The sequence below is a fragment of the Eretmochelys imbricata genome, chromosome 5, assembly GCF_965152235.1.
Source record: "Eretmochelys imbricata isolate rEreImb1 chromosome 5, rEreImb1.hap1, whole genome shotgun sequence".
Classification (NCBI taxonomy): Eukaryota; Metazoa; Chordata; order Testudines; family Cheloniidae; genus Eretmochelys; species Eretmochelys imbricata.
Genome location: NC_135576.1, coordinates 12686102 through 12704480, shown reverse-complemented (window position 1 = coordinate 12704480; position 18379 = coordinate 12686102). Strand labels below are relative to the sequence as shown.

Below are 18379 nucleotides of genomic sequence, written 5' to 3'. Positions count from 1 at the left end.
TGCAGGCTTATCAGACTGGAGATGTCACAGGCCTTTGGCACTGACATTTTTTGGCATGAGGGAGTTGGCAATTTAAATCCTAAATCTATATCCAAGAACTCATTTAATGTGACTGTCAGTACATGCATAATGTGTACCTTCCCCAGATAATCCCTTGTAGGCTTCAGTGTGAGAGACTGGGCTGCCATGTCTGACAAATGTTCTAAAAACTGATCACCCTCCTCTCTGTTTACAACATGTCACAAGTCCCTAAGTGGAGACTTGTTGCATGTGTTGTGTGGGAGAGGAGTTCTGACGATAAAATATGTGGGTTGGTTATTTTATCTGGAATTCTCTGAATGGATAATGGTAGTTACGGATCTCACCCCTTTGTCAACTAAGATCCTTCTAGTTCTAATAGGTCAGCAGTGAAATTGAAGGTGTCAAGGTTCCTCCCCCACTCTGAACTCTAGGGTACAGATGTGGGAACCTGCATGAAAAAACCTCCTAAGCTTATCTTTACCAGCTTAGGTCAAAACTTCCCCAAGGTACAAAATATTCCACCTGTTGTCCTTGGATTGGCCGCTACCACCACCAAACTAATACTGGTTACTGGGGAAGAGCTGTTTGGACGCGTCCTTCCCCCCAAAATACTTCCCAAAACCTTGCACCCCACTTCCTGGACAAGGTTTGGTAAAAAGCCTCACCAATTTGCCTAGGTGACTACAGACCCAGACCCTTGGATCTTAAGAACAATGAATAATCCTCCCAACACTTGCACCCCCCCTTTCCTGGGAAATGTTGGATAAAAAGCCTCACCAATTTGCATAGGTGACCACAGACCCAAACCCTTGGATCTGAGAACAATGAAAAAGCATTCAGTTTCTTACAAGAAGACTTTTAATAAAAATAGAAGTAAATAGAAATGAAGAAATCCCCCCCTGTAAAATCAGGATGGTAGATATCTTACAGGGTAATTAGATTAAAAAACATAGAGAACCCCTCTAGGCAAAACCTTAAGTTACAAAAAAGATACACAGACAGAAATAGTTATTCTATTCAGCACAATCCTTTTCTCAGCCATTTAAAGAAATCATAATCTAACACATACCTAGCTAGATTACTTACTAAAAGTTCTAAGACTCCATTCCTGGTCTATCCCCGGCAGAAATCAGCATATAGACAGACCCAGACCCTTTGTTTGTCTCCCTCCTCCCAGCTTTTGAAAGTATCTTGTCTCCTCATTGGTCATTTTGGTCAGGTGCCAGCGAGGTTACCTTTAGCTTCTTAACCCTTTACAGGTGAGAGGAGCTTTCCCCTGGCCAGGAGGGATTTCCAAGGGGTTTACCCTTCCCTTTATGTTTATGACAGAAGGTTTGGTTGCATATACATGGGGAATAGGGTATCTGTTCATAAAACTTCCTGGCTCCATGTGATGATGCTTTCAGAACTTCATAGTAAGGATCTATTAAAAATACTTAGAAAACAGAAGGATTTCTTCTGTAGTCAAGATTTTCTGTACACTGTATCTTACAGGTTTGGTTTTCATGGATGGTTCTGAATATGGAGTCCATATTTGAAGAAGATTCCCAACTTCGCAGAGTCGTGGAGGGTGAATTGATCATCAACGCTTTAACTCCTGATCAGGCTCTGAAGGCAAGAGAACAGTTACCCCTTCATACATAGAAAATTGAGTCTTCTCTTGAGCCATTCCTGGCAATTTTGCTTGCACGGACACCAGTGTATCTCTGTAAGACCTTATTTGCTTGGTTTACAGAGGAAAAAAAAAATGCTCTAAAGGATTTTCCATTCTTTTTTTTTCGTTTAACATTTTAAAACCAGCATGCCAAAGGCCTGATTTTTAATACGTTATTATTTTAATGTCTTTTTATAGTAAATCTTCCATCTGTATATAAAATACTTACATAGCATATTTACTATGGCATCTGAACACCTCTCAGTCTTCAGTGTATTTATCTCACAAAGGTGCTGTGAGGATAGGGCAGTGCTATTATCCTCCTGGTATAAATGGGGAAACTGAGGCATAAAGCAATTAAGTGATTTGCCCAAGCTGAGTCAGTGAATGTCTCTGGAGTCAGGAACTCATGTCTCTGGAGTTCCAGACTAGTGCCCTAACCACTGGACCATCCTTCCTTCAACTTTTGCAGTGTAAATGTACACAATAATTTTGTTGTGAAATTGTGTTTACTGAGTGAGCCTTAAACCATTGGTCATAAATATTGAACTGGATAATAAAATAGCTTATTGCTAATATGAAACCAGTACAGGTGGTCTTATGTTGGAAGGGTTCAGGGTTTGGTGGACGCGCCTGTATCATTTTGCTTTGCCTTCATCTCCTCTATCTTTGGAAAAGCTGATGCAATTTCTCTTTAGTGAAAAAGTTAGCTTTCCATTCTGTACTGCTCCACTACACTAGTTGTCCCTACATTTGCAAAACACTATTAAAAGTGCTCAGCACTTATTACATTCATTAGTACCCTATTGGGTTCTTGGGCCTCACAAAATATATATGGTCCGCTGTTGTCTACAGGATGGCAAGGGGATGTAAGCCCCCATACGGAAATGTCAAACTTGTTCTGTGGAGAAGGACAACTTACAATCTGAATTAAATTCTATGCCCCTGATGTGGCCTTTGGTCCGCAGCAGTCCTTCTGCTGGTGCCAGCAGTACGTTTGCATGAAGATCGAAGGTATAATTTGGCCCTCCAACAGCAAATCAAGTGGACCGGATTGCGCCTATAACTGAGAGTTGGGCACCTTGGCCTTAACATTACTGCAGAAGCACGACTGTTTCATGGGTTATTGCTATCTAATAGCCGTAGTTTATTCACAGTTCCCAAACCATCCTTGCTCTGTTAATCAAAATTAAAGATGTAGGAATAAAGTAGAACAAAGTCTATTGTAGGGAACTGCAATGGAAATGGGCCTCCTGGAACACTTGTTGAAAAGAGTTCTCCACTTCTTTTGCAGAAAGCCCAGGCCCAGCTGAAGCTGCCTATTGTACCTTCTCTCCAAAGACTAATGATCTACCGTTGGGCTCATCAGGCCCTTGTTACCCCTGCAGATCACCCCCTTCTGCCCCTCATCTGGCAAAAATTTTTCCTCCTTTACCTTCACCGACCTGGGCCGCAGTATGGGTAAGTTTGTTATTTGTTAAAGGTTCTAATATAATTAGTGGCCGGTGTTTGTGTTTACAGTATAAATGAGATTACTAAGTGCCTTGTACAACCCCTTTTCCATGGTGCCAAGAGCTCAGTTCAGAGCAGTATTTAGTGTTAGCCGTCTCCGTGAAGCAAAAACCAGTTTATGAGGCAGAGATGTTGATTTGGCATTAACAACGAGACTTTTGTTTTGAAGGTTACCTGTAGATGGCTGTATCGGAAGAAGATTTTTCCAGAGTCCAGCTCATGTTAACCTATTAAGTTCAATGAAGCAGCGCTTGACGGAGGTGGCAGACTTCCATCATGCAGCTAGTAAAGCGCTTAGAGTGGAGAGTGCTGCAGATGGCAGTGAAGGCTTGTCACAAAGGGGGAACTGCTCACCAGATTACCTGACTTCACCAGAACTGCATAAAGAACTTGTCAGGTAAAGAAAGCCAGTCCTGTTTCACAGCTAATTTCGCTATGGCAGTTACTGAGATCCTACTATTATCTAGTATGTACGAGACACATTCTTCTTCGAGTGATTGCTCGTGTCCATTCAACTTAGGTGTGTGTGCTTGCCACATGCACTGGTGCTGGAAGTTTTTCCCTCAGCAGTATCCATAGGGGACCAGCTCTGGCGCTCCCTGGAGTGGCATGCATATGCCGTGGCATATAGGGCACCTCCGGCCCCCTACACCCTCAGTTCCTTCTTGCCTCCAGTGATGGTGCATGGAACTGGTGCTGCTTCAGCTAGAGCTGTTGCTTTCGTTCGTTCGAACTTATTTGCCTCCTGCAAATTTTATTGTATATAGTTTCCCTCTAGTTTAGTTCAACCTATTTGTTAAGTTAGAGGCTTAGTAGGTCCCTAAAGGGACTTCGCTTCGGGATGGGGCATGCCCCAGTCCCCAGGCTTTAAACCCCACAATCACTGTAAAAGGCCAAGCCCATTAGCGATCCACAGAATAGTTGTTTACGGTTCTTGGGTAAAGGTCACATTAGTGATAAGTGCAGAATCTACAAGTCCTTCAAGGCCAGGTTGAAGAAGGAGTGTGACATTCACTTGAAGGCTCTCCTGATGGAGTCCGCCCTTACCCCAAAGCCGATTCGGCACCGAGCACCATGACCTCATTGCGCAGCGCTCCGCCGATACTGTCTGAGCCGGCACTGGTCTCCTTCCGTGACTCCAGCCAAGAAGCTCAGGAAGACAAGGCGTGGAAGGTCTCCAGCTTCCCGTAAGGGAAAGGACAAGTCTGGGGTGGACCAAGGCCCTGTTTCGGGTGCCTCTTCAACCCCTTCGGGATCCCGGGCCCCAACTCAGGTCGAGCAGTGTAGCCCAGCCTGCTCCACGCCGGATACTCCAGATAGCAGTGGAGGTCCTAGTCAGCTCCGGGTGCCGTCCGCACCAGAGGCCCTGCAAGCAGCACAAGAAATATGTCCCTCCCAGTGCCGCCCACACTGGCCCCTGCAGGGTCCTGGTCCTGGGGTAAACCCACGTTGGCACCACCATAGTCTCCACCTTTCTGGCAGTGCTCCCCATCGCGGGGGACATCCTGCCAACGGTCGCCCTCTCGCATCCGGCGTGCTTCTGCTTGCGATAGGCAGAAGCTTTGCAGCCCCATCTGGTCTCTGGACCTCGGACAAGGGCAGAGAGGCTCGAGGTGTGGCTCACAGGTAGCCGGACGCAGACCTCTGGAGGCACGCACCTCCTGGCAGGAGTTTTGGAGTTGGCACCCAAAATCTCTGCGGCACCAGTACCGCTCCAGGGACAGGTCGAGGGACCAACAGTACCATTTTCCGGTCCGTAGCTGATCCTCCAGGGCAGCTTCACCGTGTGTGGCTTCATCTTCGCGACACCAGGCCCGCTCTGGTTCCCGGTCCTGCTCCACATCCCGGTACTACACGTTAAGCATGAGGCTTAGATCGCTAGCTTGGGGCTGTCGCAGATCCGCTGAGCGCTGCTGGTTGCCAAACCCCGATCCAGACGCTTGTTGAGGTCAGCCAGATATAACTCTGGGAGGGGTGACCGGTACTGGTCGGGACAGAGCCACCAATCAACCCGGTCCTGGTCGCAGGGGGGTGACCGCTCGGGCTCTCGCTCAGGTTTGGAGCAAGGTTCCCTAGCAGCAGGACAGGATAGACCTACTGGACTATTCCCCAGATCCTTCCTGCCCTCTGTTTGCCAACAGCCTTTCTTTCTTCCTTCCTCCCTGCATGGGTGTCTATAATATCGGACCGATGCGTCCTCGATACAGTGGCACAGGGTTACACCCTTCAGTTAATTTCTACCCTGCCTTTCCCCCCGCATCCCCGTCCCACTTCAGGGACCCCTCTAATCCTTGAAAATTAACTCTCCAAAGCTCTTTCTTCCTGCTGTCCCATACTTCAGTCTAGGCTGACATGCCATGTTCCACACTGGAGAGTAACAAGGCCATTGAGCTGGGCTCTGGTGTAACCCACCAGTCAGTGTGTGTTACATGTCCCCCTTTATGTTAAATGTGTAAAGGATATTAGTCTATTACATCTCCCAGTTACTGAGCCTGGTTCTTTAGCTCAAGTTGAAAAGCCTCATTCTTTTTAGCTCCAGAGGTTCCCATTTCAGTTATTAGTGTTGATCAGAATGGTGATCATCACGAGCTGCTGTGAATACACACTGTGTGTGTGTGTGTGTGTGTGTATGTGTTCATGTGCCATTAAGGAAGAAAACACACACTCTGTAAACGTCTAACTTTTTTTTTCTCCTCCTCTCTCCCCTCATTTTTCTCTTTTAGGCTTTTTAATGTGTTTGTTCTGTGGCTGGAGGAAGAGAGCTTTCAGAAAGGCGATGCATACATTCCGTCTTTACCGAAGCAATATGATGTGTACAGACTTGCTAAGATCATGCAAAACCAGCAGGTGAAACAGGGACTTCAGTATCACTGACAGTGCAGGGCTGGGTTGATTTGTGATCCAAAATTCAGCTCACTGGTTAACAGAGACACTTAGTAACTTCGTAAATTGTGGAGCACCCTGTGCCCTGATAGTCTGCAGCACTGTCCATTCTGCAAGCTGTGGCTCTCCAGCACGAGTGGGCTTTTTCTTAGACTCCTGTATGCTGACCCAAACAGCCTCCCTCCATATGTGAGCCAGAGCTCATGCCCAGAGTTCTTGCATGCTACAATAAGAACATAGCTCTTATTCTGCACGTACTTGTGCTTTTTCAGATGGCTGTGGGAACAGTCCAGAACTGGATTTTAGATAGCAAATAAAAAACAGTTGAGGCTCAGACCTGCTCTCACTGAAATGTTATGTATTATTTCCTGATCAAGCAAAAATGAGCCAGAGGGAAGCTTACATTATTCTGTTCACTGTATATACTGTGCATGTCAAACCTTGCATGGCACTATTAGTTGAGGCCTCTTTCATTAGGTGAACCCTTGAAAGTTACTCCTTGTGGCTGGAGCTGTGTGTTTTCCCCCACTCATTTTGAGTATGGGTAAACTCTAGGAAATACAGCCCTTTTTTTACCTGATTTCAATAACTTATGCCCTTGATATTTAAGGAGCTGCAGCTTCCTCTCCATTTCTTGCAAGCAGTTGTTTGAGTTGTGCTTGCCCCTACTGTCTTGGGGTTCAGTTTGAACTGGGCCTGGAATGGAGCCCTTTAGGCTCGGGGAACTCATTTATAGAAGTTCCTCCCGGAGACTATCTGTTAGATTCCTTCCATGATGGTCATGAGTGCCTGTCAGTGCTCTGTGTGTGTGTAGATGGGTTTATCTCTAGCTGCTGCTTATCTTCAATTTTTCTCTTTTGGGAGCTCAGTTTTTCTGGGAAAGATTTTCTTTAAAATATTGGGCCTGGTTTCTACTCCATGATTGTACTGTCTCCCTGGTACTGTACGTGGAGATGGGTGCACTGTATATTGTACTTTGTCAGCTGTGCAAAGTTCCCTATAATAATTTGAGCCTTCTCTCATACCACAGGATTTGTGGATGGAATATGTCAATATTGAACGCATACAGCATGAATTTCAGGAAGCTCTACATCTTTGGCTTCAAGTCAAATTTGAATCCCATGCAACCCCTAGCACTTCATCAGTGCAGACAGATTTCACTAACCCTTTGTCAGGTAAGCCACAAACACAACATTGTTCAAGCTATTGCAGAAGCAACGAGTGTACGTTTAGGACTGTTGTGGAAAAAAGCTCATTTTAGCATTAGGCTGCTTTGGGAACACAGTGGTGTTTATCATAACTAGTGGGTTAATGCAGTTCATATATTCTTAATTGAAGTAATTTTGGCTTGCAATAGGATAACATTTTTGTAATGCAGTTAATGGCCAAGATTTTCAGAAATTAGGGGACTACTAAATCCTCATTTAGGCACCTAAATAAGTAGCCTGATTATTCAAAAGTCCTGAGCCACCCAGCAGCTCCTGTTGACTTCAGTTGAAAGTTACATGGATGTTGAGCACTTTTAGGCCACTTACTTAAATGCCTAATTTTGGATCTGGGGCCTAACGTTAGGCTCCTGACTCTTGAAAATCTTGGCTCCATGTGGCTTTGCAGAAGTATATCTAAAGGCAAGAATTATCTAAGAAATATCTCAAGGCAAGTATTAATTCCAAGATTATGACCTCACATGTTCACAAACAGTTTGAATGTGGTTCCATCTAGTGTGCATCACTTTTATTGGGTAACTTGGGGAGACCCTGTCAGTGTTGCGATGTGCCTTTTTCTCTTTATCATTTTGCAAAATTCATGAATTTCTGTGTTTCCTTAACTATAAGTGCTCAAAATATTAGAGGTGAGGTTGCTAGCACTGCCTAATATTAAGGTTGCCCGAAATGTGCCATTATAAGACTCTGTGTATAACTTTGCCAAACTTTAACCATTTGGGTTTAACATTTGATGTCTGCATCTGGCTGAACTGGTTTGGGAAAATTTCAGCCAAAATATTTTCAGGTGCTTCTCAGAACAAGGCTATTGAAAAGTAAATTGTGTTAAAAAATTCTGGTGATCTTTCCTTAGAGAAGCTGAAGTACCCCCATGCTTTGGAGCAGGGATTTGAAATTTGGGAGGGGGTGGCCTTTGAATCAGGGATGTGCCTTTTGCTGTCCCCATGAAAATCCTCCGAAATTTGGCCAAATTATAAACTTTTGAAAAATTGCAGTTTGCACATGCTCAGTAGAGTTTTTTGCTAGAGCTTTGCCGCTAAATTCCCTGAAGATTCTGTGACCGACCATGCTCCAGCCTGGGTCTGAAGGGATGAAGTTGGACTTTCCCCGCAGTGTAGTAGTTCTGGGCTGCTGTGGGCTGGGGCTGGGCACCACATCGCATCTGAGAGCAGGGAGCCTCCCTTCCCTGTGCTTTCACTGCTTCCCCTGGTGGAGCCAAGCAGCCTGGAGGAGGAAGCTCTCTGATTGGACTGCAGAGGGGAAAAAAGCAGAAGAGGGGAGTGTATTGGGACAAGGGGGGGAAACACTTGAAACTGGACGTGGAGGGCGGGAGGGAAGGGAAACTGGGAGTTGGGGTGTGGGCAAGGCTGATGCTTGATGATGGATTTTTTTAAAAAACGTAGAAATTAGACACACAAACTATGGTAAAAGAAAATATTAAGGTTGCAAAATCAAGCACCTAAATGTTAGGAGATATCAGAATTAAGGCTGTCTGTACAACCTTAACTTGGTCCACTTGTGCATATGCCTTATGATACAATCCTAATTACATACTCATATGCTGTTTATTACCCACAGGACCCCTGTCTCATTCAGCGCACATGATGGACCTTCTCTGGGAATGAATCAGGGTTGTGTAGTGAAGGAGGCTGTAGGACCCTTTTTTGTTGCAGAAGTTGGAAGATGTATAGTGAATAAAACGGGATTGTAGGAAGAAATGGGATGATTGTCACAGTTCCTGAGTTGACTGCACCTCTTCCTCCTCTGTTGTCTGTTCAAAGGTGCCCCCTTAGGTCTCGGGCCTGTAGCCGTCACTTCTCTATTGGTGGTGACTTGCATCCCTTTCCCTCCAGACCTGGGATTTAGGTTTGCAGTCCCCTTGCAATTCACTGGGCTTATCTCAGTAGGTCTGACCCTAGTCCAGTGCCTGCCATCGTGCTCTCTCCTAGGAGCTACGACATTGTTAGTAGGGGCTGGCCAGCTTTCACAAACCACGGTATGTGTAGAACAAAAGCATTATAGAGAAAACATGTCACAAAACAATAAACAGTCTATGTACATGCTAGGCTTACCAAGTATCAACCCATCATCTGCACGGAGAGCCTATTAAGTGCCCTACATTCTTCAGCAGGGTTTTGCCCTCTTGTTTATAGTCTCATGTCCATTTAAGTATCAAAAGAAGGTCCCTGAGTCAATTCAGAATGCCCCCTATACCAAAAGATGTTTCTGCTGGGCCTTTTGAACCAGTTTATGGAGTCCCTCCGGGGGTGAGACTTCTCTGCAGCAGTTGTTTACCTTTTGTAATTGTTACTCCCTTCTCCCCCCACTGATTTTTAGTTCCTGGAGAAAGCGCTGTACCTTCCCCCATGGACATAGAATACGCTGTCTAGCTCACGCAGATATGTATGACATTTATAGATACGATAGTCTGGATACCCCATTTGCCTATGGTGTCTGGCATATAGAATTGTAGGACTGGAAGGGACCTCAAGAGACTATCTAGTCCAGTCCCCTGTACTTGCGGCAGGACTAAGTATTATCTTCTAGACCATCCCTGGCAGGTGTATGTCTAACTTGCTCTTAAAAATCTCCAATGATAGAGATTCCACAACCTCCCTAGGCAATTTATTAACCACCCTGACAGTTAGGAAGTTTTTCCTAATGTCCTACCTAAACTGCATTTTCAGCCCATTGCTTCTTGTGCTATCCTCAGAGGTTAAGGAGAACAATTTTTCTCCCTCCTCCTTGCCACAACCTTGTATGTACTTGAAAACTGTTATCATGTCCCCTCTCAGTCTTCTCTCCTCCAGACTAAACAAACCCAATTCTTTCAGTCCATCCTAGGTCATGTTTTTCTAGACCTTTAATAATTTTTGTGCTCTTTTCTGGACTTTCTAGTTTGTCCACATCTTTCCTGAAAAGTGGTAACCAGAAGTGGACAGGTGAGGCCTAATCAGCGTGGAGTAGAGTGGAAGAATTACTTCTCGCATGTTGCTTACAACACTCCTGCTAATATATCCCAGAATGATGGGGTTGTATTTTTTTGTTTTTGTTTTGCAACAGTGCTACACTATTGACTCATATTTAGCTTGTGCTCCACCATGACCCCCAGACCCTTTCTTCAGTACTCCGTCTTAGGCAGTCATTTCCCATTTTGTATGTGTGCAACTGATTGTTCCTTTCTAAGTGGAGTACTTTGCATTTGTCTTTACTGAATTTCATCCTATTTACTTCAGACCATTTCTCCAATTTGTCCAGATCATTTTGAATTTTAATCCTATCCTCCAAAGCAATTGTAACCGTTCCCAGCTTGGTATCATCTACAAACTCTGCAAGTGTACTCTCTATGCCGTTATCTAAATGATTTAATGAAGATATTGAACGGAACTGGACCGAGAACTGATCCCTGCAGGACCCCACTTGATATGCCCTTCCAGCTTGACTGTGAACTACTGATGATTACTCTCTGGGAATGGTTTTCCAGCCAGTTATGCACCCACCTTATAGGAGCTCCATCTAGGTTGTATTTCCATAGCTTGTTTATGAGATGGTCATGTGAGACAGTATCAAAAGCCTTACTAAAGTCAAGATATACCACATCTACTGTTTCCTCCCATCCACAAGGCTTGTTACCCTATTAAAGAAAGCTGTTAGGTTGGTTTGACATGATTTGTTCTTGAAAATCCATTCTGATGGTTACTTATCACCTTATTATCTTCTAGGTGTTCGCAATTTGCTTAATTATTTGCTTCTTTATCTTTCCGGGTACTGACGTTAAGTTGACTGGTCTGTAATTCCCCAGTGTAAGTCTATGGTTCTATGTGCACGACACGTTAGTATACTAGTCTTTGAAGTGTCCCTACTCCCAAAGTAGGTCTCGCGTCTATCACAATGGGCTCATGGTAAAGGTGGTTGAATGTCTTCCCTGGATAGCTGGATTCTATCCCTGCCTCTGCCAAGAGCTCCTGTGTGATGCTAGTCAGGTCACTTAAATCAGACTTCTTGCAGATAGCCAATAATTGTGTGTCTTTGTTTTTTGGGTGTCTTACTTGAGACCCTGGGGTCTGATTTGCACAAGTGCTGAGCAATCTGAGCTGAACCTGAAGCCAAAGGGAGCTGTGCTCTGAAAGTGTCAAGTGCTATATATTGATAAGTACTCTGAAAAATCAGATCACGGGTATCTCAAATTGGGCATGCAAAATTAGTGGATACTTTTGATCTTAATCTCTCTACCTCAGTTCCCTTTTTGTAAAATGGGGATAAAAATACCCCCTCATCTCAGTGCTGTCACAATAAAGACATTAATGTTTGTCAAACACTCCTATACTGTAGTGATGAGCATCATAGAAAAGCCCTAAAGGAAACCAATCTATTTCCAGAGCAGGGTTTGAATAGTGTGCAGTAAAAAAGGACTGAAGCCCCACACTGAACAATGAGGGGAAAAAGAATATTTAATTGAGCATCATCTGTTTTGTGCAATGAATGAGGCAGAGGTCTTGGGGAGAAAATAGCATGTGATCATATAATTAAAGACTATATCATAATGCATACACATAATGCACACAAGGAGGTTGAGTTATTAGTTAATAAAAAGAAGTGAGAGTTAGAGTGGTTAAAGCAGATAAGATACATTAACAGGTGAGTCCAAGCTTGTAAGTCCAAAATGATAGGAGAGATGTAGTAATTTGCTAGTTTTCCAAAAGTCTTTTCAGGGTCACCCAGGGTAAATCTGGATATCTCTGTCAACTCATTCAGTATTCCATCCTGCTAGAATCCAGAACAGATCAGTGGTTCAGAATCATTTCCCGGGATCTGTTCTCATAGCTGTTTTCCCCTGAAAACAATCTGACCAGCGTCTCCATCACAGCATGGGCTTTTTCCTTGTTGACTAAATGCAGACTGGGTCTGTGGATTTCCCATTGCTGAACACAGTGACCCATACTTTGACGTTAGCATGCTTCTTCATTTACAGTTCCAAGGCTCCAATCCTGTTTGATGGGCAATCCAGTTAGAGATATACACAATGCATTTAGTTACAGCAGTCCAAGCAATCTTTCGTTAGTTTTCATGACATTTACACATCAAACATCTCCTCATCTTGGTATTAATACATACTTTTGATCTAGGGTTAACTAAGTACAACGATATACATAAAGTAAGGCAATAGCAACCAACAGTTAAATTTGGTGTAAATGGAATTACCGGGGTATATGCCATATAAATGTAATATGATAACTTCCCCCTTAGTTCTGTTCTAACAAGTGAATTGGCCTGTGCCTACTAGCTCACTTAACATTTCTTTGCTATTCACACGCAGATGAATTGGCCCACAGCTTTGATTTGAGCTGGTCTGTCAGCGTCACAACCAGTAATAATCAAATTATTTGTATGGTCAGATTATAACCTAAATGTTTTTCTTTAAGAGTGACAAGAATTGCCCCTCCTTTCCTTTCTAGCCAAGGAGAGAATAATGAGTAATTTGAAGAAATATGATGCACCCAAACCCCCTCTTCCCCTACAACCAGTGAAACCTCCTGTGCCTGTTATTTCCTCTGCCAGTCTAGTAAGTCAGAAAGAAGCAACACAGCTTGTGCGCATGGACCTTAACAACTTGCAGCAACATGCCAAGTAAGATTTAGCTATGTTTTGTCTGCTTTGCTGGTATGTTCAGATGACTTCGGAAGCAGCCTTCTTGTCTGCATTGTTAGCATGATTAGAAATAACAGAACCTGATTCACTATTACTGACCTATTTTGTGTTTTTCTTGTAGATTGCATGATTATTTAATTGATATAACAAATTTAGGACCAGAACTAACTACTAGGATTTATTCTGTTCCATGGAAAAGAGTGGAACAGTCACCTCATTCTAATTAAGACATAACTTATTCCTACTCTAGATTGTTATAGTCAGTAATTAGTTAACTAATCCTTTTATATAAGTCATCCTACTGTGGCCATTTCTTGCAATGGAGCCGGCAAGAGGAAAATCTGATCTCAAGTTCTGGTAACTTCATACATTGTTTTTGGTGACAGAATAATCTGTACATTCTCATAGCAAAATGCAGCTGAAGAAGAACGTAGAGTTTTAAAAAAACTGATAAATGAATAGTTTAAAAAATGTTACCCTTTTTAGCCATTCAGAAACAATCTTGACTTGATCACATTTGTAATGTGCAAGCAGAATAAATAAATATACTTATTGCATTAATAGAGCGAGTTTCACAAAGCTGAAAACAATTGAGCCAAATCAGCTGAGAGGAATAATTTAATCAGAAAAATGTGAATGGTAATTGGGAAATCATTTAAGAACACTTCAATAGATGACCAAAAAGGCACAATCTTACAACTGAGGAAGGAGGCCATATTGGGTAAAGAAAAACCCAAAAACAAAAAACCTGGTTTAAAGGGGAAGTGAAGGTAAATATAAAATTAAAAAAAAAAATAAGAGAAGAAATGGGAGGTTGATAATAATATAAAGTTAGTAATTGTAGACAATTGATAGGGGAAGCAAAAGACTACAAAGAGAACTGACAAACAACCACAAAAAGAATTCTATGGCTAGCAGAGTTAAGTTCAATAAGAAGGAATTTTTTTAATTTATTAGGAACAAAGAATCCTGGCAATGGTATTGGTCCATTAATAGATGGAAATAGAATTATAATAATGAAAAAAAGGCAAAAGTGTTCACTAAATATTCCTATTCTGTATTTGGGGAAAAAACAGATGCAGTCTGATCATAGGGTGATAACACTCGTTCATTCCACTAGTATCCCTTGAGGATGTTAAACAGAAGCTACTGAAGTTAGACATTTGTAAATCAGTAGGTCTAGATAATTTTCATCCAATAATTTTAAGGGAACTGGCTGGACCTTTATGTTGATTTTCAATAAGTCTTAAAGCAGTGGGGAAGTTCCAGAAGACCAGAAGAAAGCTGATGTGACCATTTTTAAAAAAAGATAAACATGATGGCTAGGGTAATTATAGTCCTGTCAATCTGACATCGATCCTGGGCAGGACAATGGAGCAGCTGATATGGGACTTTATTAATCAAGAACAAAATTGCTAATCAATATGGGTTTATGGAAAATAGATCCTGTCTAACTTGATATCTGTTTTTTTGTTTTGTTTTGTTTTTTTATGGGATTACAAGGTTAGTTGATTAGGACAACCATGTTGATGTAATATAGACTTCTCTAAGGCATTTGACTTAGTACTACATGACATTTTGATTAAAAAAAATTAGAATGATATAAAATTAGAAGGCACACACTAAATGGATTAAAAGCTGTCTGATAGGTCTCAAAATGTAATTCTAAATGGGGAATCATCCTCAAGCAGATGTTGTTCTAGTGGGGTCCCACAGGGATTGGTTCTTGGCTCTACGCTATTTAATATTTTTATCAATGACCTGGAAGAAAGTATAAAATCGTCACTGATAAAGTTTGCAGAGGGCACAAAAATTGGGGGATTGGTAAATATTGAAGACAAGTCACTGATACAGAGCTATTTGGGTCACTTGGTTAAGTTGGCGCAGACAAACACTATGTGTTCTAGTAGGGCTAAATGTAAATGTGCTCATTTGGGAACAAAGAATGTAGGCCATATTTGCAGGCAAGTGGGACTCTATCCTGGAAAGCAGTGACTCTGGAAAAAATTTGAGTATCGTGGTGAATAATTAGCTGAGCATGAGCTCCCAGTGGGACACTGTGGCCAATAGACCTAATGCAATCCTGAGATGCATAAAGAGGGGAATCTCGAATAGGAGTAGAGAGGTTATTTTACCTTTGTTTTTGGCACTGGTGTGTTGGATGCCAGAATATGGTGTCCTGTTCTAGAGCTTATAATCCAGGAAGGATGTTGATAAATTGGAGGGGATTCAGAGAAGAGCCATGAGAATGATTAAAGGATTAGAAAACCTGCCATAGTGGTAGACTCAAAGAACTCGATCTATTTAACTTAACAAAGAGAAAATTTAAAGGTGATTTGATTAGTCTATAAGTATCTGCATAGGGAATAAATATTTAATAATGGGCTCTTCAATCTAGCAGAAAAAGGTATCATGTTTTCCCAACGGCTGGAAGTTGGAGCTAGACAAATTCAGACTGGGAATGAGATTTTTAAGTGAGAGTAAATAACCATTGGAACAATTTACCAAGGCCATGGTGGATTCTCCCTCACCGACCATTTTAAAATTGAGATTAGATGTTTTTCAAAAAGATCTCCTCTAGGAATTATTTGGGGGAAGTTCTATGGCCTGGGTTATGCAGGAAATCAGGCTAGATGATCACAATGGTCGCTTCTGTCATTGGAGTCTCTAAATTCTTTTAAAGAGTTGGCATGATCATGGAGAAGAGATATATCAAACTGCTTGAGATACAGAACAAATCCTCAAAAAAAATTTTTTTTTTTCAGCAGTAACTCTGTGTGCTTCACTGTGTTAACTGAACCATCCAGCCCTTTTATTTAAAGACTATTTATACCTAGTTACAATATGTTGCCTAATTAATTTCCTGCTTGGTTGTCCCAGAATCTTTTTTTAGGTGCTATATTTGAGTAGTTTATGATCCTCCTGGTGAAGTTACTTCTCAGTTGTTATGAATTGCTGCTTGTGAAATGTACGTCTGTTTTTATTTATTCTGTTTTTCATTTAGTAAACTTCTATACTGCCTGAAGTTTGGATTATATACTATCTAGAACTATAGTTAACTACCTTTTTCCTTGTAAAACCCGTAATCTTGCAGTCATGGTATCTCTTGCTATTAAAGTTTCCAATGCCCAGCTCTGTGCTAAAGGTTTTGCTAACTTCTTGTCTATATTTTGCAGAACTGCGGCTCGCCGGGAGACCCAGCAGGTTGCTCTTGACGGTGAAATATTGGACACGATCCCCAAACTCTATATCAACAGGGAAGAACAGATTACCCTTGAGTTGAAGTGTCCGGGTACTTCAAATAAAAGCTGTCAGGGAGCAGCTCTTGTGACAGTCCAGGTTAGAAATCTAATTTCACATCCTCTAGCTCGGCGATCCCCAAACTTTTGAGGATTGTGCCCCCCGGAGCCAGTGGTGCCGCAGCTTGGGGCAGAGGGATGAGGACGGGGCAAGGGGGCTGAGGTTGGGGCCTCAACTGGGGGGTGAGTCTAGGGTTGGGGGCGGGGCTGAGGCTGGGGGCAGAGCTGCAGCTGGTCTGTGGTCTGTGCCTGCAGCCAGGGGCGGAGCCGCTCCGGCCTTGGCCCTGGGCTGGGAGTGGAGCTGCGGCCAGCAGCAAGGCTGGGAGCAGGTGTTGGGCCATCAATGGAGCCATGCCGAGGCTGGGGATGGGACCGGGCGCGGAGCCGGGGACGTGGCTGGGGACGGCACCAGCGCAGAGCTGGGGGCGGGGAGGTCCCTGTCACGCCTCTGTGGACGTTCCTCCACACCCCTGTAGTGGGGCACTGCGCACACTTTGGGGACCTCTGCTCTTGCTCCGTGTTTTTGGATCGTTGAATTGGTATACTGAAAGCACCCAGTTAAGAGTTCTTGTACTTGGGGCAGTGCAGATATGCACTGTTGTACAGTTGCTACATTTCACTCCAGAGGTGGTTGCATTTCCTCAACTAAAGAAATGGTCCCTTTGTACAGTTTGTATTTAATCTTGTTAAATGATTTTGCTGAAAGACACTAGGCAAATATGTTTGTTGATGGGAATAACGGAACCAAAATGGGATGTTTATAGACAACCTCGCTGGTTGTGTAAACTGAGTTTTAGTCTATTCTAATTGTTTAGATTTTATCCATTTGGTTGTATATATTTAAAAATACTAAATAGAAGAGCATAAATTATGTTACTACGCGATCGTTAACTATGAAAATTACCAACATGTATGTGCTTAAGCAGTACGTTCCACAGAATCAAGACGTGCTCTAGGCCCAAAATCAGGAAATCCTCTCTCTTCAGGACCTTGCTGCTGGGTTCCAGTTTCTTTTTACTTTTGTTGTGACAGGAGGGAGAATTTTAGAAAAACTTGTCTTGTAAAGGTTCTTAAATTTTAAGTAATTGGCTCTATCTCCCTTAGTTTGCAGGGAAGCATAAAAATGAAGCAATAAGTCAGCAGCTTCACGCTCTGCGTAAAGAAGTAAAACTACTACAAGCAGAAGCCACAAAGCCGCCTTTTCTGAGTATTGTGGAAGCAGCTGTACATGTGGAAAACTTTATAACGTAAGTAACACAGTTACTGCTATATACAGTAGTGTTTTACAATGAGAATTTGACTTTCTGTACAGCCAAGTGAAAAGGCAAAATCTATTTTCATGCTTTTGTAATGCCCACCAGTCTGAGTCATAGCAGGATTTGAACCCTCAGGTTTACTGGTTCATAACACAGACCTCTACCACATGAACAAAAGGCTTGACTCTGTCTTTTGGCAGCAGTAGTAGGCTCTTCTTATCCAGCCTATCTTATCTCATAGTGTTTTGCATGTTACAGTTTCATTTTTTATACTCTGCACTAGTATAACCATTGCTTTTTAACTCATTTGCAAAAGCAAATGACAGCACTTCCTTTGTGCAATGGCATGGTGTACTAAATATCAGGCCACAGCAAAATTTTACAGCATTTAGATTGGCCATGAACTAAAAATAGGTGTTTATAATGTCAGTGTTTATGGACTCTCCCCAATGCAATCAACAGTGCTTTGATAGTCAGAGCTATGATTCAGAGCTGTCACACCAGCTTTCCAAAATGTTTGTGGGCATAATGTAATGGAAGAGGGCTTTGTAATTCAATCTGCTGTTGACTGAATTAATGTCCAACCTAAACCTCCCTTCTTGCAATTTAAGCCCATTGCTTCTTGTCCTACCCTCAGAGGTTAAGAAAAAAAATTTTTTCTTCCTCCTCCTTGTAACAACCTTTTACATACTTGAAAATTATTATCATGTCTCCCCTCGACTTACCTCCGTAGCGATTGATCCAGCGTGGGTCGATTTATCGTGTCTAGTGAAGACATGATAAATCAACCACCGAGCGCTCTCCAATCGACTCAGTACTCCACCGGAGTGAGAAGCACAGGTGGAGTTGATGGTGGAGTGTCAGCAGTCGACCTACCGCAGG

General features: G+C 42.7%; 1 protein-coding gene across 3 annotated transcripts in view; it reads left to right on the top strand.

Annotated features, from left to right (window-relative positions):
• EPG5 (ectopic P-granules 5 autophagy tethering factor) overlaps positions 1-18379 on the top strand; it is an 86258-nt gene that overhangs the window by 38731 nt on the left and 29148 nt on the right. For all 3 annotated transcript variants that reach the window (XM_077816635.1, XM_077816636.1, XM_077816637.1), the window contains 8 exons: positions 1516-1635; positions 2970-3136; positions 3357-3584; positions 5911-6034; positions 7101-7245; positions 12750-12921; positions 16119-16281; positions 17346-17488. In XM_077816635.1, coding sequence (XP_077672761.1) covers positions 1516-1635; positions 2970-3136; positions 3357-3584; positions 5911-6034; positions 7101-7245; positions 12750-12921; positions 16119-16281; positions 17346-17488 — 1262 coding nt within the window. The remainder of the gene's footprint in view (positions 1-1515; positions 1636-2969; positions 3137-3356; positions 3585-5910; positions 6035-7100; positions 7246-12749; positions 12922-16118; positions 16282-17345; positions 17489-18379) is intronic.